Here is a 24,807-nt window from a genome sequence, read left to right as displayed (position 1 = left end):
TCAAGAGAGTCATCGTGGGCTTCCCATTGGCGGGAAATTGCAGAAAAGACGCCAAGGGCTTTTCTGCCGGAGACTCCTCTGAAAACTCACCAAATATCAATCAAAGAGCCGACACTGATTCAGGTGTTGAGAGTGCGTCAAATTATGGGGGAACAATACCAGTGGAGCCCCAGAATTCGGTGGAAAATTACGCTGAGTCAAGCGTCAGTGTTAACCACCTCGAACATGGCGTCCCTTTGAGTGACAACGTTAATGTCATTGCAATTTTGGGTGGATTATTGCGCGCCTTGAGTGTCTCAAAGAGTGAAAATCAGTTAAAATGCTCATTCAAAGACATTGAGAATGCAGTGGAGCATTTTTCTGGAGATGATGGATACAAGATCCAGCAGTGGATTGAGGATTTTGAATTAGTGTGTGACGACTTCGAAGTGCCATCAAAATCCCGTTTGGTTTTTGCCCGGCGTCTTATTGATTCTGGCCCAGCAAAAATTCTCACTCGTACTCAACGCTTCAGAGAGTGGAGAGATTTGAAAAGAGCCCTCATCAAAGAATTTGGACAGCAAGACACTGTCAAAGAAGTGCTCGAAAAACTCAAGCAGAGGATAAAGAAGCAAGATGAGACCTGTCAAGAGTACGTTTTAGCTATTCAAGCCATGGTTTCCGGATACCCTATTCCGGAAGAGGATATCATTTGCGCTATCATCGAGGGACTTCAGGATCAATCATCAAATATCTCGATGATTGCAGGCTGCAGGACTTTGGACGAATTGAAGTTGGCAATGCGTCGCTATGAGAGAAACATTTTGAAGGATCCTTCTTCGAGTGGGGACACATCCAAAGCCTCTTTGGATTCCGATGTTGCTGCTAAGAGTGGAAATAAACCCCGTTGTTATAATTGCTCCGAGCCTGACCACATTTCCTGGAGATGTCCAAAGCCTAGACGTGAACGTGATCCGGAATGCCCACTGTACAGGAAGCCGAAGACTACAGCAGCAGTTGACGATGGGGAAAATGGGAATTTTCAAGAGGGTGACGAGACTAAGCCACTTCTTTCTCATCAGCCGGTAAGTGTGACGTTCAATCCTGGTTCTGGTTTGGGGATCACTATCAGTCTCTCTTCTCTGTTGGATACGGGCAGTCCAATTAGTTTAATTCAAAGGTCAAAAGTGCCAGAGATGCTTCTGCCTCAACGTGAGTGCACAATTTTACCTTATCAGGGACTAAGTGGGGTTAAAATTGAAAGCTTTGGAAAAATTATTTGCTCAGTGCAACTGCTAAAAGTTTGCAAATCCATTGAATTAATTATTGTCCCTGACAAAGTGTCCCCATTTGAGATTTTGTTGGGCAGAGATGCTTTGAAGCTACTGGGGATTCAATTGACATTTATGAATAGGGAGTTTGTACCCAAGAAGCCTGAAAATTTCTCAAAAGAAAAGAATTTAACAATGTGTACTTTGTCCAATTATAAACCGGCGGATAGAGTTGGCTTTGAAACTGCAAAGAATTTGCTTGATGAATTGAAGAGTGAAGTTAAAATTTCAGATCTGAGTAAAGTTGAGGACCAAACTATTTTAAAAGAGGGGAAGAGGGAAAGCAATTTCAGTGGGAGGCAAGAGAAAGATCAGTTATTCGAGAGCGAGAGAGAGAATAAACTGAGTGAAGCAAAGGAAGAAGTTTTTCTTGAAGAGGTTAAGGATTTTGAGCATAATGAAGGGAGTGAAACCGAAGAAATGTGTGACGTAGAAGATGTATTTGGGGATGATGAAACCTTGCTGGCATTTATTATTGAATATTCTGAAGCAAATAGTTTCACAAAGCAAGATGATTTTATTGGAGCTTTGGTTGATGCGAGCATTTGTCCTGATTTGTCTGAAGAATGTCAAGATAAATTGAGAGTACTTGTCAAAGAGCATTATCATGACAAATTTTGTGAAGAGAGAAAATCTGATAATTTTGAAATGAAAATTCGATTGACAAGTGATGTCCCTTTTTATTTTCGCCCACGTAGACTGGCCTATTCTGATAGGGAAAAAGTTCGCGAAATTGTCAACTATCTGTGTGAGCAAGGAATAGTTAGGCCAAGTGATTCTCCTTATGCTTCACCAATCGTTCTTGTAGACAAGAAGAGTGGAGATACACGAATGTGTGTCGATTATCGCTCACTGAATAATCTCACTGTTAGGGATAACTATCCACTTCCGCTAATTGAAGATTGCCTAGAGCATTTGAGAGGCAAGAGTGTTTTCAGTCTGATTGATTTGAAGAGCGGTTTCCATCACGTGAAGATGGCTGAAGATTCCATACAGTATACTGCATTCGTAACACCAGAGGGCCAATATGAATACTTGCGAATGCCATTTGGGCTCAAGAATGCCCCCAGTGTATTTCAGAGATTTATTACAAGAGTTTTGCGGAAGTTCATTGAAGGAGGGCAAATAGTGGTGTATATGGATGACATTCTATTAGCGAGCGCTAATTTCGATGAGCATTTGAAAACGCTAGAGCAAGTACTCTCCTGTTTGGCAGAGAATGGGTTGATTATTCAAATGGGAAAGTGCAAATTGGGGTATTCCTCGATCGAATATTTGGGATACCAGGCATCTTCAGAGGGAATTCGTCCTAGCGAGGACCATCTGAGAGCTATCCAAAACTATCCAACGCCACAGAATGTGAAGGAAGTCCATTCTTTCGTGGGACTTTGTGCTTATTTCCGGAGATTTGTTCCAGGATTTTCAACTATTGCTCGTCCCTTGCTGTCTCTTCTTAAAAAAGATGCGCGATTTGATTTTGATGATTCTTGTGTAGAGGCTTATGAGGGGTTAAAGAGACGTTTGATTTCTTCGCCAGTTTTGGCCATTTACGATCCAAAGAGAGAGACAGAACTACATACTGATGCGAGTTCGTTGGGATTTGGAGCTGTGTTGCTTCAGCGACAAAATGATCAGAAATTACATCCAGTAGCGTACTTCTCAAAAAGTACGTCTAAAGCAGAATCAAAGTACCATTCGTATGAGTTGGAAACTTTGGCAATAATTTATGCCTTGAGTCGTTTTCGAGTTTATTTAAAAGGGATACCTTTTGTGATTGTTACAGATTGTAGCTCACTTGCGATGACGTTGAATCACCGATCAGATAGCCCACGTATTCAACGATGGGCGCTTGAATTGGAAAACTTTAATTATAAAATAGTCCACCGAAGTGGGACAAGGATGCATCATGTTGATGCTTTGAGTAGATGTTATCCAATAGCGGCCGTTGACTGTGATGATATAGATTTTCAACTGAGTGCGACTCAGAGTAGGGATAAGATGATTAGAGATTTGAGAGCCAAGTTGGAGAAGGAAGATAATAAAATGTTTGCTTTGAAAGACGGTTTGGTTTATAGACGCGATCAAAGAGGGAAGTTATTCTTTTACGTACCGGGAGAAATGGAAGTGAATCTGATTCGACAAATTCATGAGAAAATCGGACATTTTGGCTCGCAAAAGACCTATGAGAAATTGCGCACTCACTATTGGTTTCCGGGGATGAAAGAGAAAATTGACAGTTATGTGAAAAATTGTGTGAAGTGCCTCTTTTACTCTACTCCCGCGCGAAGCAATATGCAGTCCTTGTATAATATTCCAAAACACCCAGTGCCTTTTCATACTCTGCATATCGATCATCTCGGGCCGTTGCCTTCGCTAGTATCAAAAAGGAAGCATATTTTGGTAGTGGTTGACGGATTTACGAAATTTACGCGAATTTATGCTGTCTCGTCAACAAGTACGAAGGAAGTGTGCTGCGCGTTGAAAAAATTCTTTGACTATTATAGTCGACCAGTGCGAATCATATCAGACCAAGGGAGTTGTTTCCGCTCAAATGAATTTAAGTCTTTCCTTGCCGAACGGAATATTGCCCATGTAGAAGTGGCAACAGCGTCCCCACAAGCAAACGGGCAGGTAGAGCGTGTTAATCGGGTTATTACTCCGATGTTAGGGAAACTTAGCGAACCTCTTCAACATGCAGACTGGGTGCGCCAGTTGAGCAAAGTCGAATTTTCTATTAACAACTCTTTTCATCGTTCAATTGGAACCACCCCAAGCAAGGTTCTTTTTGGTGTGGAACAGAGGGGAGAAGAGGTAGATCATTTGACTGAGCATTTGGATGCTAAAGAGTTGAACAATGAGCTACGAGATTTGAGTGCTCTGAGAGAATCCGCGTCGAAGAAAATAGAACAAGTCCAGAAGCAAAATCTGAGGCAGTTCGAGAAGATCCACAAGAATCCGTTGGTTTATAAAGAGGGCGATTTTGTTTTGCTACGAAATGTTGATACTACGGCAGGTACAAACAAGAAACTTATTCCTAAATTCAAGGGTCCCTACGTGGTGGACAAAGTTTTGCCTCATGACCGATATGTAGTAAGAGATGTTGAAAACTGTCAAGTTACACAAATTCCTTATAACGGAGTTATTGAATCAAAAAATTTGAGACTATGGAGATCCCCAGACTGTATACAGGGCAGGAGTTGGGCGGATCACGCCACTGATGAGAATGAAGTGTGAATTTTGATAGTTATAGTATTTTTATATTAGATTAGATGTTCACTGGACTTTTTGAAGAAAAGAAAAAAAAAGAAAAAATGTTAGATGTTAAGTAGACGATAGGCGACATGACGAAACAAAATGACGTTGGGATCGGGTCGATCCCTAGTTAGGTCGGCCGAGTTGTGGTCAGACGGGACGGACGATACTTAGGATAATTGCCGCGAGATGGCTTATAACAGACGAAGACGGACGAACAACGAAGGACAGACAGACTTGAGTTGGACGCCAAAGAGAGTGGATGAAATAAAGGAAAACGTAAAAAAGCTGTTCTGAGTGTTTTAATTCAAATTGAAATGGAGTCTACAAAGTGGTATCCTTTTAAATAAAGGGGCGGTAAAGGATCCCATGATTTGCGAAATGCTCAAACACGTAACTTAGATGCTGTATCTCAAAGCATTTTAGCATTATTAACCGTTTACTATTTCACAACCGATTTAAACCGAATAATAGAATTATTATTATTGAGGTTGTATAGGCGCGCGACAACATCGCGCCATATGCGCCCGTTGACCGATTTTTGCGATCTTTAGGAGTGAGGCAGCTTTTTTGTCTTTCAGATTAACTTAATATTTTTTTGATACTGGAGTTTGTCGCTTCGTCTCCTAGATCCTGTTCCATTCTGATACCTCCGACATCTATTCTTTCTTGCGAATACAAAATAGGTGTGATTATGAAAGAATCACACCTAACACAATCCTCCAGGATGTGTCTGATCGTAGGTGCACTTTGACAATGATCACATGTTGGTGGAAGGGTCCTCTCCATGAGATATTTGTGAGTTATACTTGAATGGCTTATCCTTACTCGTGCTAATATCGTTTGTTCCCTTCTACTGAATCCTGTAGGTCTCTGGATCTTTTTGAAATTATGGCAGATTAATCGCATTTTATTCTCCCTGGGAAGTGAACTCCACCCGTTCTCTCTTGTTGATTCCCATTTTTTCGGCAAGTTTTGGGCATTTAATTTTCGGCAAAAATTACTTATCGAGTTATAATCGGTACAAACATTTCAAAAATTCCAAAACCTTTCCAACGCGTCCAAACATGACCCCATTCGGTGACGAAATACGCTGTATAAAGTTTTTTTTAACCTTTGACCTTGAAAAAAACGTTATTAGGAATGATTCGACGGTATTTTCGTATAAGGACGAAATGTCTACTTAGACAACACCTAAAAGATCTAAAAGATATCCAAAAGTTTAAATAACAATCTCACGAGTTTTCGAGCAATCCCAAAAAATATGGTTTTGTAGGGGAAGAAGAGTTTTGGGGGAAAAATGAGAGACATGTTAATGGTCCTATCCCTATGATATGAAGGGTCCCCCGAGGTTCCAAATATCTATCTAATCGTTTGACCTATAGGTGTATTAACATACAGATAGACAAACTAACGGACGGACAAACGGTTAAGTCAAAACACTCGAAACTTCAAACTTCCAAAATTTTAGCAAAATACCACCCCTTAGCACGATGGAGGCGAAACAAAATCGAGGGATTACATATATTGCTCTCTCTGTGAAATATTTGACTAAAAAATGCACTACAATTTTTTCAGTTGTTCAAAAAGAGGTGGCAAAGCGTTCTAGGATGAAATTCTACATGGATCATGCTTTGAAAGGTCCTGAATTTTTGAATTTTCGGTCTTTTAGCTCGGTTAATCTTGTTCAGGAGCGGAGCTTTCTTATCCACTCGCCTTGCTTGCCTACATTCATACAATCTACGTTTGTTAGTTGGAAGGGATGGAGCATGTTTGCCCTCCATTTGCAACTGGGTCATGATCTTTGCAAATGACATCAAGGGGTTATTATCAGAGATTGAGACAATGCGACGATCCAGCCTCTCAGAAGTGCATCTTGGTCTCCTAGACGACTTTTTGGGATGAACTCTGGCCTCCTCACCATAGTGCTTTATCACTTTTACTGACAGCTAGACGTGATTTTTCCCATAAAATCTTGCAATTTCACTCATGGTTTCGCTTCGGATATATCTCTTCACTATGTCCTGTCTTTTTAGGAACGAAAACTTACGATATGCCACCATCCTGGGGTGAAATGATAACTCTGTTTAATTGTCCCATCGCTACTGTCGAGTGTCGATTATGGACAATCGAGATGATAACTTGCATTTTTTGTCGCTAGTGTCGATAATTCTCACCACTAATTTATCGACACCTCTGAAGCTGTCGATTTGTACTTTCGAAGTGAAATTTAGTGAAAATTTTACATTTTTTAGTAAGTAAATAGGGTAAGTGTGCCAAATTTCGGCATAGTTGCATGCAAGCGTCAAAGTCTCGAGTTTGAAATGTAATATTTTAAATACAAATTGATTTTTTTTATTCTTTCTTTTGTAAGAGTGTTGCTTGGAACCTTGTAAAGAGTTTACCGTCTTTATTTACTCTAAAATCATTCTTAATACATTTTAAAATGAATAAAAATATAGACATATCTTTGGTGCCCTATTTCGGCCACCTTCATTCTCATATTTCCTTGCCCTTCGGGAATCCTTCCAATATCTTTTTCACGTCATCTCGTTTGTCGAAGCTACATTTTTTGTTATTCTTTTGCATGGTATAATCTCTAGAGTACGTAAAATCTAAAAGTTCATGGAAATTCGAGGAACAAAAAAGATGGCCGAAATTGCAAGCTGGCCGGAATTTTGCACACTTACCCTACCTTTTTTATTCCCTTAAATCCTCTTTATTAATTTTTTTTAGTAGTAAATAATAGTTCTTGTGAAATTTTATTCATTCTGGGCTCACCATAAAATATAGAATTGTTTGAAATATTCTAGGCCAAATCAAATGCGGAAAGTTATATTATGTTGATAATATTCAATCAATCACAGAATTATCCTTGCACCGACCGGGAAAGGCTCATCAGAGGAAATATTTACCATGCTCGGTATCATGTTTGAAGCACTGCTGTCCAGGAAGTTATAGGAGAAATCTCTTATGTATGGTAATTAAGTTGATTCTGTGCAGCAGGAATTCATGAGTTGTTGGACATGACCACAGATTCGTTAGTTTTCTTCGAAGCTTCTGCCCTTCCTTGACAACTATAAAGCACCACAATCGAACAATAATCCACGCATTGATTGAATAGAGAAGGATATCATTCCTGCGATTCCTAGAGCCATTTCTTCAGTAACAGCAGTTCAGCAAATTTTCGAGGGTTAATTATTTTGTAAAAATCTGAAGCAAATCAAAAAGATACGTGTGATTAAATAGATTTTTATATCAGTGAAAATTTAGTACTTACACATCTTCCGGAAGCTCGTTGGGAAGCTCCAAAGTGTGGTTTTGATTTGAGTGTAAAATTAACATTAAAAAATGTAGATATATTTTTAGACCTAAAAAGTGTTAAAGTTACGAGGAAAAAAGTTAATCGCACCCCTGTTTTTTCTCAGTGTAATCATACTTACCAATTTCCCTCAATATGCGCTTCATTTTGTCGTTGATCCCTGTTTCCCTTCAGCAACCAATTGCCTGAAAAAAAAGGGTTACTATCAGAGATACTTAAAATGCGTTTATTAACCATGTGAGTCGAAAGTCTGGGTTTTCCTGTAGTTTTTTCGGATGTACTTGTGCATCATTACCATAAACCTTGACGGTAATAACGAATATCCAACACCTTTCTATATGGGACTTTTTATAGCGATTTTCTCCTAGATATAGAATTTAGTGCCTTGGTGATTTTATGTATATCCTGACGTGATTTTTTCATATAATTTAGCAATTGACACTGCAAATTCATTCCTTTACAATATCCCTTTCATTCCTGAAAGGATAAATACTTGGAACTTACCATTTTGAATCTAAATTTTAATATTTAATAATAGTTATATGTGTTTCGAAATTTCAGCATATCTTTATGTGAAATTGCACTGATTCTTTATTGTGAACCCAAATACGAAGGAAACGAATTTATAGCGAAAGTCCCCAAAAGAAGTTATTGAAATTGGCTCATTATTTTAAATTAATACTCAAAATTACCATTAAAAAAGATAAAAGAGTACTTACGGAAGCCTGTGGTGTGTTAAAATCCCCCAATTATGTTGCATTTTGTAGTAAATTGTTGCATTAATTTGCTTCCAGATTCTTCTCACATTGACACTCGTCCACATTCCCGCCAATGAGGCCGCAGCTGTTCGTCAGAATTCCATTCTTATCGAGAGCAACTCGGTACAGCGGGTGGTAGGTGAAACACGTCGGGTGACCGAGGCACGTAGTCGAGCAGTGTCGGGACTGAAGAGAGTCAATTTATCCAACCGCACAGTGGCGTGCAACGATGGTTCCCAGGCCGGATTTTACCTCAGGCGCTCCTCAACTTTTTCCCGGCGATGGATTGTCTACCTGGAGGGTGGGATGCATTGCTACGATCAGAAATCCTGTCGGGATCGTTGGCTCAATGTTCGTCATTTCATGACATCAGCTCAGTGGCCAGAGACAAAAGACGGTACGAAATTAGAGATAAATTCCCAGTAAAATGTGTTATAGATAAAAGATCTAATCTTCAATTCTGTTCTTTCAGTTGGAGGCATCTTGTCTCATTATCCAGAAGAAAACCCCTATTGGCATGATGCCAATCATGTTCTTGTACCCTACTGCAGCAGTGATTCCTGGAGCGGGACTAAATCCATCCCAGACTCGCGGGATGGTTGGCGATTTATGGGATCACTGATAGTCAGGCAGGTCATTTCAGACCTGATTCCCCTAGGTCTAGGCAATACTCAAGGATCTGAACTGCTCCTAGCAGGATCGTCAGCCGGAGGAGTTGGTGTAATGCTGAATTTGGACAAAGTCCGCCATTTCCTGGTCCAGGAAAGAGGTACCATCATCTGTGATAATCCCTTTTTGCAGTCCTCTAATTTAAGATTCTCACTCTCTTCCCAGGCCTAAAGGTCACAGTAAGAGGTATAAGTGATTCTGGTTGGTTCCTAGATCAAGATCCCTACGTAGCCGGAGCTATAGCGACTAAAGATATTGTAAAACAAGGATGGGCTCTTTGGAATGGAGCTGTTCCCGAAGCTTGTCGCAAGAAGTACCCCAATGAACCCTGGCGCTGCTATTTTGGACGTCATGTGTATCCAACTCTGAAAGGTAAAACATTTCCTGCATCTCAAATATAGAACTTCTTTTAATATACCCAATCCTCTAGCACCCCTCTTCGTCTTTCAATGGCGTTTCGATGTGGAGCAAATGAAGGCAGACAGTGTCTGGGCGCCAAATTCTCCCCAACAATGGGAATATATTCATAAGATGGGAACAAATGTGACAAAATCTATGGAAAATGTAACGGCAGCCTTTGTACCTGCCTGCATTGGGCATTCAGTCTTAAACACTCGGAACTGGGTTCATACAAAATTGAACAACATCACTCTGTCAGATGCTCTAAGATGTTGGGAACTATCCACAGAAAAAGTTCATCGAAGGCCAAGGACAAAGGAAGAAAGGGAGAGAAGACGACTGAGGAGGCAGAAGCAGGAAGAGCGAAAGTTCAAGAGGCTCCAAAAGAGACTTAAGGAGCAAAAGGCGAAGGGACAGGGAAAGAATCCCAAAAGGCACAGGAAGAACCAAGGTAAATTTACAAAGAATTACAAAACCTTTTAAATTAAGAGATCTGAAAGAATCTTTTACCTGCCTTATGGCGTCTACACATTAGAGAACTTTATGTCCATATTGAAGAAAATTACCTACGCTTCTATAGAAAAAGCTGGCAAATATGGACATAAATTTCTCTAGTGTGTAGAAGACCTTACATACCAATTCAAAAATTCAAAAATATAAAAAAATCTTAGCATATAGAGTTAAAAAAATAATTTGAACGCTTTTACTCAAAATTTAAAGGACTGCACTAAATTATTTACTACTTACTAATCACTAATGCTAAAATCTTTCAATTATAAAATCTCGAAAACTAAGGCACCGTCACAGTATTTTTTTTTAAATTAATCTATTCAAAAATCTACTACAAAATGAATCTAAATCTGAAATGATCGGAAAGGCTTAGTTAGATTTCAAGCTAATTCGAAAAATCGTGTTTTTATATATTTTTCCAAGGGGGAGATATTTTTGGGTGAAAATGTGTACACCACTTCCAGACACTTCCAAGATTTGTATGGAATAGCCCTTCGCACTTCCAAAATTTAGCAACACTCTAAAATTCTGCAATACTTCCAGCACTTCCTGCACTTCATGCACTTTTCATACTTAAAAATAAATAGTTTATTTAATCTGATGAGAAATCTAGTTAAGAAAACTTTAAAAAATATCTCAAGAAATTTATTATTACGCATATTATTAACATTTTGCTTATATTTTGAATTTCTAGCGACAGATATTCTTGTATACTTATTTTGGATTTTCATAAGAGACCAGTGAATCTACTTTTGGAAAAGAGAATTTTTTAAAAAATGTATTGTAAGTTTGTAACAATTGAAACTGCGTTTGAAAGTCTGTAAGAGACCAAAAGTACGAGTACAACAACTAATTCAGCACTTTAAAAGTGTCTTCATTTTTTATTAAACTTGATTCTCTCCTTGGCTCCAAAATCCTTTAAAATTCAAATATTTTGCATTCTTGGGAAAGGTTTTTCGTGATTGCTAATTAACTTTTGCCACAAGCCTGGCTATTTTTTTGCAGGACCTTTACCGTTATTGTTGTATTAGAGAAATTTCTCATCACTTGTCACCAATCAATCTCGATTCAGAAAAGGATCTTTATAGCAACATATCAGGAGAAATATGGCCACACTTATACAGTTCCTCTTATTCCTTTCCGTGAAAAATGGGCCACCCATGTAGCGAGCTTTTAAACACATTTAAGCTTTTCTACAAAGCGAAATACGATTGAATTATTATTTTCCATTATTTTAATAATTTCTTCAATTGTTATCGAAAATTTTTTTCCACTAGGATACTCACAATATTACCATCAATATTAGAGACCGTTTAAAACGTATTTGATTTTTCGAAGAATAAATCCCTATTTCGTAATTTTAAAAGCCACTTTTAATCATTTTTAGAGGGATTTTGATGAGGTTTTATCAACCATGAGAGTTTCAGTTTCAATTCTTGAAATTCATTTTTTTTAAATTGACTTCTAAAAATAGTTTTTTTTGGTTTTTTTCGTAATGGCTTACACAACCTATGAAGGAGGATTTCCACCGTTTGCCTCTGGAGGTTGGTCACCAACGCTAAGACGGCGGTAGACGCAATACAAAGAAAAGCAATCACTGTTTCTGTAAAACATTATGCTTTTTTAAGCATATGTCTATGATAGGGTAAAGTGGTACAAGTTGGACAGGGCTTTTTTCTTGATAAATTTAGTACTTCATTTTTATTTGTATATTTTTAATGCTTTAGTTTTATAATTTGGTTCCTTGTGCTTAAAAATTAGTGCTGTATTTATCAAGAAAAAATCCCTATCCAACTTGTACCGGCGAATTGTCCAACTTGTAACACTAATTACAAATTATATCACTTTACCCTAGTGAAAACAAGTACATGAAAGTTCCATCTAAGCAGTAATGCCTAAATTTTTGTATCATGTGTAATGTTTCTGGGGAAAATAAAAAATTAGTACTGTATTTATCAAGAAAAAATCCCTGTCCAACTTGTACCGGCGAATTGTCCAACTTGTATAACTTTCCCCTATTTGTGATCTATGAGTATCATAACGTCTAAATACAAAGTTTAAGCAAATTTAACCAAGAATTTTTGGGAAGCTTAACAGAATTCTTTTGTCTCATGTTATTTTTTATTCAGGTGCTTCCATTTTTTCAACAGTTCCCACACTTTTGCAACTACGAAAAGTTATATAAAATGTATGATATTCCTTTAATAATATTTAAGGCTTGAGCTTGAGATCTCTTAGAATCATATTTATTGAAAAACGAAAATTTAATGAAAAAAAAAACTGTTTGAAATCTCTTAAACTAAAGGGTTAAAATCGGTTTCATATCGTTTCCACAAATACTCTAAAAAGTAAATATTTGGTCTGAATTATTACAAAAAACATTTGTAATTTGAGATTCAAAATTGAGTCACACGTGGTGTTTGTGACCTTTGACGTTCTAATCAGATGTTTTATTATTGGAATGAATTCATGTAACAATCTTGTGAGAGTAATCTTGTTTTGATGAGAGGAAAATTTCTCCTCGCTTTCTTCATCAAAGTGAATCATTTTCTTTATGATAAAAATATCTTGCATCTCCCTTTCTTTAATGTTGTATTTTTTAAGTTTTATATTTCAATTACGTTCTTTTCTGATATTTAAAAATGTCGCAATTAAATTTAAAATTCACTTAATATTTTCCAGATCGCAAGAAAAACAATGCACGTTCCACGAAAATGCCAAAGCAAAATTTGAGGCGGAATCTCAATGCTCTGCCCAAACCCACAGATCGTGAAGATTTTACGGGATATGTCCATGATGAGGCAAATGCCACAAAGTCCAATAGGCAGAAGAAGAAACGTAAAAACCCCAATCAAAAGCGGAGACATCACAATCAGCACCAGGAACGGAGACATGGTCCAGACAATGAAAAATGCCCTAATCTTCGACTCCTTGAACACTGCAATTGGCCCCAGTGCAATCGTTCCTGTCCTACATACACAAATCCCATCACAGGCAAGAAGATGTCTGATTCGGAACTTCTAAATGCCTTTGGGTTAGAATTGGAAGCTGCAGCTGAGGCACTTGGTGTAGATGTTCAGACTCTCAAGGACATGGATCTCATTAAAGTTCTCACGTAGTCCAGCCTTGAGTATTTGTGGAATGGTAAAGTTTTACAAGGAGTTGGACAGGGAGATGACACACTTGCCGTGCCGCTCAATGAATCTCAATGGTTACAACTTCGGGATGCACTGAAACTCCTGTTCAGGGTGTTCTAGTCAATTTTTTTTTGTTTTTTTTTTATAATGCATCAAACTACTAGGAGATTAGTATTTTGTAAGGGTTTGCATTGACGACACCTCAAGCTTCCAAAGGATGGAAGTAGACGAGGGCAGAGAATCACCCTCCACGAGAACTTAACAGTATTCATAAAGGGAGACAGATGCTCCCATTCTGTTATTTAGCTAAGACGCTAAGAGGTTATTTTAAATGTGAGGTTATGTTAGGTATAACCTAAAAAAATGCTGCATAAAACCGCAAATTGCTTATTGAAGAAACAATATATCACTAAATTAACTAAGAACTAAGACTTCAAATAAGGCAGTTTGGTTTATTTTCAGAGATTTTAAACAAAGTATTTTCTTTTCAAATATTCATAGAATTCTAACCTATAAAAATTTAATCAAAGACTCCAAAATTTCGTTGAAAAGATATATTATTCAAAAATTTGAAAGTTTGCGATTGTAGAATCAATTTTTAGAAGATTATGTCACCTGTGGTTTAACCTAAAGCTCCTTGTATTTTTTGTTTAAGTTTTTATAATGCATTTAAGTTACAAGAAAAAATATATTTAAATTTTTCAAAAAGAAAAGAAAAATAAATAAAAGTTCCGTTTTGTGATAAATCAAACAAAAAATTTGTGTCAAAGTAAAATTTTCATAGGGTTTTCCTTTTTATTTGAGGTTAGGAACACCATAACCTCACATTCCAAAAAAATTAACCTCCGACAAAAAGTGGATATGTGAGAATCTTGGAAGAAGGATCTTCCTAGAAATAATTTGCCTAAACATCGCAATTTTTGTAAATATATTAGATCAATGGCACGAACAAAGTTGCTTCTGCAGAGTTAGTTTGGTTTTATTGACAAACAAAATTGATATAATTCACTTATCAATGCGACTTTAAAATAATTCGCATTCCGTTTTGAATTATCTTAGTTCATTTTTTTTGTGCAAAAAACTGTAAATTTATTCTAACTCTGCATATATTTTTTTATTAAAAGAAAACTCGAATAATAGAGTCACTGTAATTTTAAGTAAGTTAACATTTTAAATTATTTATTTTAATTGTAAAATTAATTTAATTAAAGAACGACGAAATCTTTGAGAAAAAGGTTATTTTTTCTTCGGTTAAATTCTAACAAAGACTGTTATGATTTGTTTTTTAAACACCTTTTTCACAATTGTAGGATTACTATAAGGTTTAGTGGGCTATCAAAGGGGTCAAAGGCCTTTGCCCCTCCCACGCGATAAGAGAAATAATGAGAATAAATGGAGAATGGCAAGAGAAGGTATTTGAGAAATTTATCAAGTTTATCTACCTCAGGAATAAAAGTAAAATTAATTGTAAATTTGTAGGGAGATTCATTGTATTTTTCGCCTAACAAAAAAAAAATTCTTATTGTACTTTGGAGAATGAACGATAAGAAACATAGTACCTGTCTTTAGTCATTTATTGCTTGCAGAATATGATAATTCGCTGTTGTCTCGCGACGATATTGCGAAAGAAAATCAGTTCATTCCCAAGTTTCTTTTGCTCCTTCTATTTTATAAAAGAACATTTCCATGTGACGAAAAGCAAACAAAATGAAAATTCTCACGCAAAAACCCCATTGAAATGATTCTCTAGTTAGTACATAAGACAATAAATTATTAATTTAATTATTACTCTGCCTTAGTTGAGTTAGAAAAGAAAAAAAAAGAAAATTGTATTGATGTAAATATATTGAAAATTAAGTTGACCCTTTTTTTTATAATCAATTGTATAGAAAAGAAAGAAACATAATTTTTTCTCTTGAATAAAAATTAATTTTCGCCTAAAATCGTACTCAATTTATTTCAATTACACATGTGCAATTACTCAATGAGAGAAATCAGCAAATGAGGATGTTCCTGCTTTGTCTTGGAACTTTGGAGTGTACTGAAGGTGCTACCATGAGGCCCATGAGTGCTATAGAGTCAACATTGTGAAATTCCAAACAGAGGCTTTTAGCCATGCGTGGCGATGACGATAGAAAAGCAGTAATTTGTTCCCATCCAACGGAAATAGCACCGAAACATATAATTGGTCCCATTAGAAATTTTTTACGCATCATCACTTTTGGCATCTCACAGATACTGCTTTCATGTCCAAAGATATTAATTCCCAAAATACGAATAAGATCATGCAAAAGTGAGCAGAAATATTTTTGTATTACATTAGGGGAGACTGAGGCAAAATTTATCAAAATGTGTGGATGTAAAAGATGTTCATGTTTTTGGGGTGCAAAGAGCGCAACTTCCGTGACTCCTGCTTCAGTGGCGACTCATTGAAGTCGCGTATGGTGGATGTTTCTTTTTATTTCAGACAAAATTGGCTTTTTAAGAAGCTGTAAATAGAGTAAAAGCCTTATTTCTTTTCATTAAATCCACTAAAGTGCAGATTATATCATTTTGGTATCATTATTGTCTTTGGATCTAAATAGTCCCGTAAAGACTCAGTTTTCTTTACTGTATCCTTTATGGCGCTGCGATCGCGTTGCCTGAGTACTTTTTGGACTCTGCGGTACACTTGCAATATGTATCGATTCTATGCCTTATATTACTAAAAAAAAAATCTAAATTTTGACTGTTACCGTCCTGGAGCTTAAACGGTAAAAGATATCACGTTCCGGTCTTCGGTGACCCTCAATAAAAGAACGATATCTCAATACGCTTTTTATTATTTTCCCCCATCTCTCTCCTCAGCTAAAGTGAGCACGCACATATCCATATGATTTCAGGTATCGTTTTACCTTTACCTCTCCATAAATCCTCATACGGAGCGACATAGAGAGGACCTTTTCCTTCAGTGGACGCCAGCCCACTGACACTTCGTTTGCCGAAGCAACTCACTTTAATTTGCATTCGGAAATATCGTTTAAGGGAAGGGGTAAAACAATGTGCCTGCAGAAAAAGCGATCGCAGCGCCATAAAGGATACAATAAAGAAAACTGAGTCTTTACGGGACTAAGATCCAAAGACAATGGTATCATTTAACAGTATTTTCGGCAAGATTTTACGGATTAGATGTAGACAGATTTATTCCATCTTTAAGCCAAGAATTATACCTCCGAAATCAGGGGTCTAATTATTGGTTTAAACGTTAATCCACTGTTTCAATTTATTCTATTTCTCGTTTAAACATTAGAAAACGGTGGATCATCCTTAGGGGAGACTGGGGCAAAAAGTTACAAAACGGATATTTTATTTTTTTACAAACTACTCTAACGCCCCAGAAATTTCTAATTAGTGCAGTTTTATAGGAAATTTACCGCTCTACAACTTTGTGAAAGTAATTTTCCTCTATTTTGTAAGGAAATATATTTATCATAGTTAAACTTTTTCACATCGGAAAAAATAATCTGGGAATAAAAAACAAATTTTTCGGAAATGGTTTACCTTAGATCAATCTTGTTGCAAGTTTGCTCTTACGAATTGCAAACGCGGTGCGATGTGTTGAGGCTTGAGGAGCGAAGCAGGGATCACCCTGTGGATCGGACAATGTTTGGCGATCGTTTAATAGCCCTCCAAACTGTGGACCGTGATACATTCAGGCCGAATTCGGCCTTAATTGCATTACAACTTTGAGCATTGTTTGATACTAGGCGCAATATGTTTCTTTCAGTGCGTTGAGAAATGAATTTTTTTTCTTTCATGATGGCGTTGTTGATCATATCCGTCAGGATCCTTCAAAAAATGGCGGATTGTACTTTCATCCCGGTTCAATAGCCTCGCAATTTCTCGATTTGAGAGTTTCGCCTCTTTGTAGGCAATTATTTGCCCAATTTCGAAATCGTTCAGTATTTTTGCACGCGGCTTTGTCACTAAACTTTTCACTCACATGTATTACTAAAGAAAAAATGACATTTGACCGGAAGTAGGGCTGCCAGATACGAAAAAACGGGGTGCGGATATAATTTTGAACAGTGCAAAATCGTTGAATTTTTTCATATTTGAAATATATTACTAAGAAATGCGACCAAAAATTCTACTTTTGACTGTAATTGGTTTGTAATAAGTTACTCTAAAGAAAAGTGTAAGACAATTAAATATATATTTGCAATATTGTGTCAGAGCAAGAAATTCTGAGGTGCGGATATAGTTTTGTACAGCACTTTATTTTCATAAGAAATTTATTCCTCTACACCTTTGTAAAACAACGTTTTCTCTATCTGAACGATAAAAACGCTTTTCAAGCTATTTTAGAAAAAAAAAACACACAAAAAACTGCAAATCGCTTGACCAATGCAAACAACAAGCGGCGACACATGGCATTGACGCTTTTTTTGCCGTGAGACATCATAAATTGTTTCGGTTTTTCTTACTTTTTGTTCCAAAACTTTTGTTACTTTTTACCCCAAGTGGTCGTTCTTAATAAAAATATTTCTGGAAAAAAGAACTTTTGTGAAATTCTAAAATAGATAGCGGCTTCGTATTCAAAGAATCCAAGTCATTTAGGAAATAATCATCAGTGCATAAATTTTGAATAATAAGTAGATAATAATTGATATATTCTTCAAGGAAAATATTTCAAAAATAGGGCTAAAAATTTTGATATTTTTTATTTTCAAAATTCCTTGTTCGAATTCTAAGAAGCATACAACATCAAAGAAGGTCTATGGAATCTATCTATGGAAAAAATTTAAAGCCGCTATCTTATTTATCTTGGAAGATATTGAATTTTGAAATTTTCGATTTGTGACTTTTTGCCCCAGTCTCCTTTATACTTCGATTCAGCATTCACCTGTAAAATATTTAATGCTCAATTTTTTAGATAAATTTAACTAGTTTTTTTTATCAAGATTTTATAAAAGTTTCAAAATATGTAGTGGACTTCAGCTTAAGTATATACATGTAAAACACAATTATCAAAGGTAAGATAAAGGTCAATTATTTTTAAAAATTGAAGATTAATCGATTGATTTTCTTCTTTATTAAAAAAAATAAATAAATTCACATTAGAATCTAGCTTTTAAAGTCTTGAAGATGTTACAATTGTTTATACAATCTTCATGTTACGTGTGTACTCATACTGCTTTATTATCGCCTATTACTCTGTTTTAAACCATTTCTCTATTAAAGTCATAAAACGAATTCTTATTAAAAAGTATTATGAAATGAAATTTTTGGTATTTTACGAATTTATACCTTATCTAGAAAGATGGTCTTCATGTGGTTTACGTTTGATGAAAACATTTAATTGATTGCGCTGGGAATGCCAAGTGGTTTGATAAAAAGTTTTTTTTTTGAGAATTTGAATCCGAAACTTATTCTTTTGTGTTAATGCGAAATTATTTTTATTCAATATTGAAGAAAATTCTAAATTTCTTAATGCCTAAAATTAAATTTAAGAAGCTTATTAATTTCTAAAACACGCTTGCCGAACAATTGTCCGGAAATGTTCTTCGTGTGCCCCCTTTGTGGGCGTCAATTTAGCAAATTAGCTGAATTCTCAAGACTCTCCGTCACTTGTACTTTAAGAATCTTCTTCTAGAATCAGTCTGAGATGCGATGGAGCTCAAGAAGTTGGGATTTTTTTTCGCGGTTGTGATTCACTCTTTATGGAGAGTTGAGGCTGCTCCAGCTTGTATGATCTATCTGACTTTGACGCCTCTGGCGCGAAGTACTGAGGAGAGGTATCTCGAGATAAATTGGGGTAGTGAATGTGGTGAAAAAATGTGGATAGGAATATTCCAAAAGGATCCTTCACTTTTCAATGAACAACCTATTTATTATATGGATACTCACAATCGACCATCTGGATATGAAATGACTGGGATTCAGTTGGGTCATGTGGATTTACCAGAAGAATGGCAAGATTCTTCAGGGAACAAGAAAAACTTCCGAACACAGTGTCTTCCGTATTTTGTGGCGGGATTTTCAGGAGATGATTTAGTAGCTTTGGATTGTCTGAAAATTCAACCACAGTGGCAGACTCAAATGAAAGATCTCATTGGAAATACTCCTCTGAAAGAACTCTTCATCCCTGGGACTCATTGTTCAGCTTGTTATGTCAATGAGACTCAGTTCAGGGCACCTCTTCTCAGCCAAATTGTCTTTACCCAAGATTTTAATGTCTGGACCCAATTGGTGTTTGGTGTAAGATACTTGGACGTTAGTGTTGGATACCATCAACGTGATGGATTGAATGAAAGATTTTGGATAGTTGCGGACAATGTATTGGTGTCTCCTATTGAGAAACTCCTCCAGGATGTTCAGAAATTTGTTCAGACGACAGGAGAGGTGGTGATTCTGGACTTTGGTGCCTTTCCTCTAGGATTTGGAATACATAGTGAACGGCATGAAGAATTTAGGGAATTTTTGAAGAGAGAACTAAAGGATGTGGCTTTTCCTCGTCAAAAAGACTCCCGAGAATCTTTTGACTTCACAATTAATGAAATCCAATCCACAGGAAAATCTCTAATTGTAACCTATGCCGAAGACGTTGCAAATAGTGAAATTTTATGGAAATCCTGGGAAAAACATTCCAGTGCTGATCTTATGGATTCAGAAATCAGGGAATATGTGAGAAATCTCTTTGGCAGAAGAAATATGTCTGGTCAGGAATCATCAGACAATGGATGGATTTTCTATGGAGTCCAATCACTTGATGCTTATGTCGGGAGGTATATGAAATTTCTATCTTCAAGGGAGAGGGCAGCATCAATCAATAGAAATCTCACAATCTGGCTCAGTGGACCCTGGAGCCTCAATGCAAATGCCGTGGCAGTAGATTATATTCTCTCATCGTGCCTCCTGGACATTGCTATCAATACAAATCGTCACAAGGCCTACAAGTCATCCCATCTCCTCCACATAGACTATTAAAAATCAATTGAGACACCTCCCGCAATAAATGAAGATCCTGGTGCAAGCGACACTGACCTTCCCAGACATTCTCTCCCACGGAATCCATCATGTCTGCCCCTCTTGAAGTTTCAATATTCTTGTACAGATTGTGCGACTCAGAGTGAGTGGAATTTTGCACGAGACTCTCTTAGAAACAGCCTTGCACTGACGACGACCTCCGGAATGCTGTTATTCTATTTGCATGTCAATCCGGCGGCGGCGACATTCACTCAATTCACACTGGGTCATGCAATTATACTCAGAATTCCAGCTCTTCAGAACACACCAAGCTACTCTCTCAGCAATTTATCATACAATCCACGATAGCTTTTCCAAACTCTCAGCTTTATAATTAAAAGGTCTCACATGAAATTTTGCGTAGATTATTCAGAAATTTCGTGCCATACTAAAATCATAGGGAGAATGGAGAGCAATAGTCATCAAGTTGTTTGAATAAGTACATCAAGTACACAGAGTTGTTGACCAATATAGATTACAAACAGATGTTGTTATTCAAACTATACATAACAAATAGGTAAAATGGACTGCTGATATTGAATAAGAATGAACTTTATGACCAAAACAAAAATAAAGAGACTTTAAACAAATTATTTTCAATTACTTTTAAAAGCAAATGCTTATTTTGATATTATAATATTAAAAATTGTATGCTGCATTACTTTTTTATATTGTTTAAAAGTTCTTAGATAATGTAAACGTATGTTGTATAATTTATCGTTACAAAATAAACGATATAAAAAGAAACCTCTTAAAACTTTGTGAATTTAATAGTATAGTGTCTAAAAGGATCCTTTAACAAATATTTCGCTACACAGCGCAGCGGTCTAGGATCTGTCTGTTGGCTATATATATTTAAATAAATAAAATCAAATACAAAAAGCTAGGTCTCTAAAATATAGTATAATTTTCCCAATAAAAAGATGTAAATAGAAACATATCGAAAATGTCTTGTACAACTATTTTCTTTCTTATTTTGAAAGTTGTAATCTAATGTTTTTCAGAAGTCAAGGGTTAACCCTTTAACGACGATGGGAATCAGGAAAAATGAGTTTTCCTGATCTCCAATTTTTGATCCTTTAGTCGTCCATAAAGAGAGAGAGCAAGACTCTAGATCTAGAGTATCTTCATCAATCTTATTATAAAGAAAGATTGAATTCAAAACATCTTGGAAATCCGGATAAGTATGAACTGCTTTCAAAACGATAACTCATCGATAATTAATTTATGACCAAAAATTAAATTGATCTAATGCACTAATTCTATTATAACTGTAAGGGAAGGATGTAAGTAATAGTTTCCAAAATTATTGATATACCATCATCATAACCAGAACGGACAATAAAACGAGATAGCAAAGCGTCCCAGCTTTCGGATATGCTCGCACTCACTTGATAGAGCTCTACGTGAAATTTTTTTTTGCATGATTTTTTGGTGTTTATCGTGCTTGGTTTACCACCGACTAAATTGATTAGTTATGGCTCGGGCACACCTTTTTGAGCGGTAAAATTTCATGTGATTGAAATTCCCATCCCTTTCTTTCTCAAAATAATTTGCATATAGATGTTTCATTCTTTTGCACTCAAAATTCGATTAAACTAAATTTAATTTAGTGTGAAGTTCAAGAGAAGAAGAAGAGTCCGAAAGACTGGGATAGATATATACAAAATGTTTAAGAAAGAAAGGGATGTGAATTTCGATTACATGAAATTTTCTCGATCTAAAAGGTGTGCCGGAGCCATTATAAAATCATTTTAAAATCGAAAAGTACGTATTCTAGAATGACAAACAAAAAATGTAAATACTACGAGATAGATAGGGTCTGGTCCCCGGCTTTACTGGGGCGCCTCGCAAAAGTAGGCGTGGGCCCCTAGGACGACCTGTACCCTGACAAAAAATTTCCTGAGGAGCCCGAAATGCTCCTCAATGTGGGTCAAGTGTTAGCAAGACCCCTAAATTAACTAATTCAATTTATTTATATTTTCACTAATATTTGGTGTATGATCTAACATTAATAGGTCAATTATTCCATATATAAATACGAGTCAGTGACAATTTTATAGAAATTCACCATTAAAACAGTCAAATATTGTGGTCGAGTCGAAGAACCGGTCGACTCGAGGGCACTTTACCTTGGTTAAGATTCATTAAAGAATATGGAAACTAAAAAAACATGAAGTGTTCAAAGCCAGAGTGTGTGCGATTAATTTTAAATTGATCGCACATACCTAATCAATTTTAAATCGAGAAATTGCTTTACCCGATTGACTTTAAAACATGGAAATGTTTATGAAATTTATTAGCTAAAAATTGCAAGTAAGGTAAAGTATCCCATGTCGACCACTTAAGGATAGATTTTGTGAAAAACTTATGAAAAAAAAACGTTATAATTAGTGTTTTTTGATAGGGTTTTTACCTAAAACTATAGAATAGATCCTTATTTATCTAATTGTGAACTTCATTTAGTCATAATTATAGTTTTAAATTATAAAAAAATTAAAATGATTCAAAAATTCGCAGTGTTCCTCTACTCGACCACTTCAATATCAGTGTACCTCTACTCGACCACCCATTTTTTCTTAAAATTAAACAAATCACGAAACTAAAAGTCACGGATTTAACTTTGGATTATTTAACACATCATGAATAGCACTTAAAATTTATTTAATCATTAAAATAAATAAGGAAACTCACTTTTATGAATTCATTCAGAAGTATAGAACAACATTCAAGTGAAAAAAACTTCACTTGCTATGATTCGTCGACCGGTCGAATTGAGGAACAATTTATTTGAAATGCACTTTCAATTTTAATACATAAAATTAATCTTTAACTTAGTCATGGTACTAAAATTTTTGGGCATACATTGAGCTGGAGCTAGATTGAATACCTTTATTTTATTTTATAAATTTTCTTTAATATTTTTGATAATTTTTTTTATATTATGTTTCTGAATGAAAGAGTGAATAATTCTATGGATTTAGAAGAAGTAAAAAACAATTTCATCAGTCCAAAAACAAGCGTTTAAATAGCACTCTTCGGAAATCGATCCAGTTACCCCACCTTACTATATCAGTCAAGACAATGATTTACATTAGATCAACAATGGTTTTGTATACTAAATTACATTACGTTGAAGCCCAGCTTCCTTTATAAATCATTGGCTGCATCGATCGTTGTCGTATCTGGATTTGTTTTGTATCTGCATTTTACCCAACGCACAATAACTTTTGTTTGTAAACATGTTTTTAAAATTGGCTATGATGCCCAGCGCACAATAACTTTCGTTTTGTAAACATGTTTTTGACATTTCAATGAGAGTAAATGAAATTTCGATCTAGTCATCTCGCTCACTCACATAGGCAACTTTAAAAACATGTTTACAAACAAAAGTTATTGTGCGTTGGGCATGAGAGAGAGCAAGATAACTAGATGTTGGTTTCATTCGCTCTCATTGAAACGTCAATAACATGTTTACAAAATAAGTTATTGTGCGCGGAGAATTTCGTGCATGCTACGATAAAGACGTCGCCTCTTGTGTGAAATGCTAACACAAAAGAAATGAAGATACCACAACGGTTGATACAATCGACAAATATACGAAAAATTGTATTTTCTATATTGCCCCATCTCCCCCTAAAGCGATCTTCAGACTAGAGGCTTAGTCCAGTTCCCGAAGGTATCAAAATCTTAGGTAGCGAGAAATTTTATTGCTTTTTGAGAACTTAATAGGTCATTTATCTTTAATAATTCAATCCTAAGGTACATTTTTCTAAAAAAAATCGTTATTCATAAGAAATTAGAGCAGTTAAACCATATGGCTAAGCCTTATGCCTCTTTCAGACTGGAGGTTTAGTTCAGTTCTCGAATGACTCAAAAATCTAAATAAGAAGCAATTTTATTGATTTTTCAAAATCTAATGAATCATTTGCCCTTAATATCCAATCTTAAACAACAATTTTCTAAAAAATCGTGCCTGATGGTAAGGAATTAGAAGAATTAAGCCAGATGGCTAAGCCTTCGGTCTGAAGTCCGTATAACTTCGCAATAATTGTGTAGAAAGGATTAATCGATTGAAATAAATATGCAAAAATATTATAAAGCTCTATTCTTACTATAATTTTTACAGCTCAGTAATTAGGGAAGATGGGGCAACTTCATACAAACATCATTTAAAAAGTATTAATGATTAATATAAATTTTCGGGATAATCATTTATATCTGAGAATTGTGTCATTAAGATTGAGTTTAAATTTGTTAATTAAAAAAACTTGATCTACTTGAAACTGCCCCATCTTCCTCTACCATGAAATTATTTAAATTTTACCTTTTTGAAGGCTCCTTGAAGTCATTTCCTCGTCGCTATTTGCCCCTAAAATCCAGGAGAATCCCACTAAAATAATCTTGAATCCGCGATTTGGTTTCCTAATGAAAGAAACCAA

The 24,807-nt window shown here is 35.9% G+C and overlaps 2 protein-coding genes and 1 long non-coding RNA gene across 3 annotated transcripts in view; 2 read left to right on the top strand and 1 right to left on the bottom strand.

Annotated features, from left to right (window-relative positions):
- Positions 1-15,300, top strand: part of LOC129802615 (palmitoleoyl-protein carboxylesterase NOTUM) — a 25,366-nt gene extending 10,066 nt beyond the window's left edge. The window contains exons 2-6 of the mRNA XM_055848582.1: positions 8,679-9,039; positions 9,115-9,411; positions 9,477-9,683; positions 9,742-10,161; positions 12,903-15,300. Of these exons, the coding sequence (XP_055704557.1) occupies positions 8,679-9,039; positions 9,115-9,411; positions 9,477-9,683; positions 9,742-10,161; positions 12,903-13,339 (1,722 nt within the window). The 3' untranslated portion in view covers positions 13,340-15,300. The remainder of the gene's footprint in view (positions 1-8,678; positions 9,040-9,114; positions 9,412-9,476; positions 9,684-9,741; positions 10,162-12,902) is intronic.
- On the bottom strand, positions 7,306-24,807 carry LOC129802620 (uncharacterized). The gene is made up of 4 exons (XR_008751809.1): positions 24,693-24,807; positions 8,604-9,676; positions 7,843-8,069; positions 7,306-7,775 (listed from the first exon to the last, which is right to left on the bottom strand). It is a non-coding gene; the product is annotated as an uncharacterized LOC129802620 (long non-coding RNA).
- Positions 18,398-21,112, top strand: LOC129802616 (uncharacterized). Its single transcript, XM_055848583.1, has one exon. The coding sequence runs from the start codon at positions 19,010-19,012 to the stop codon at positions 20,324-20,326; it is 1,317 nt and encodes a 438-aa protein (XP_055704558.1). The 5' UTR covers positions 18,398-19,009; the 3' UTR covers positions 20,327-21,112.

Source organism: Phlebotomus papatasi, chromosome 2 (assembly GCF_024763615.1).
Source record: "Phlebotomus papatasi isolate M1 chromosome 2, Ppap_2.1, whole genome shotgun sequence".
NCBI classification, from domain to species: Eukaryota; Metazoa; Arthropoda; class Insecta; order Diptera; family Psychodidae; genus Phlebotomus; species Phlebotomus papatasi.
This window is presented reverse-complemented; position numbering and strand designations above follow the sequence as displayed.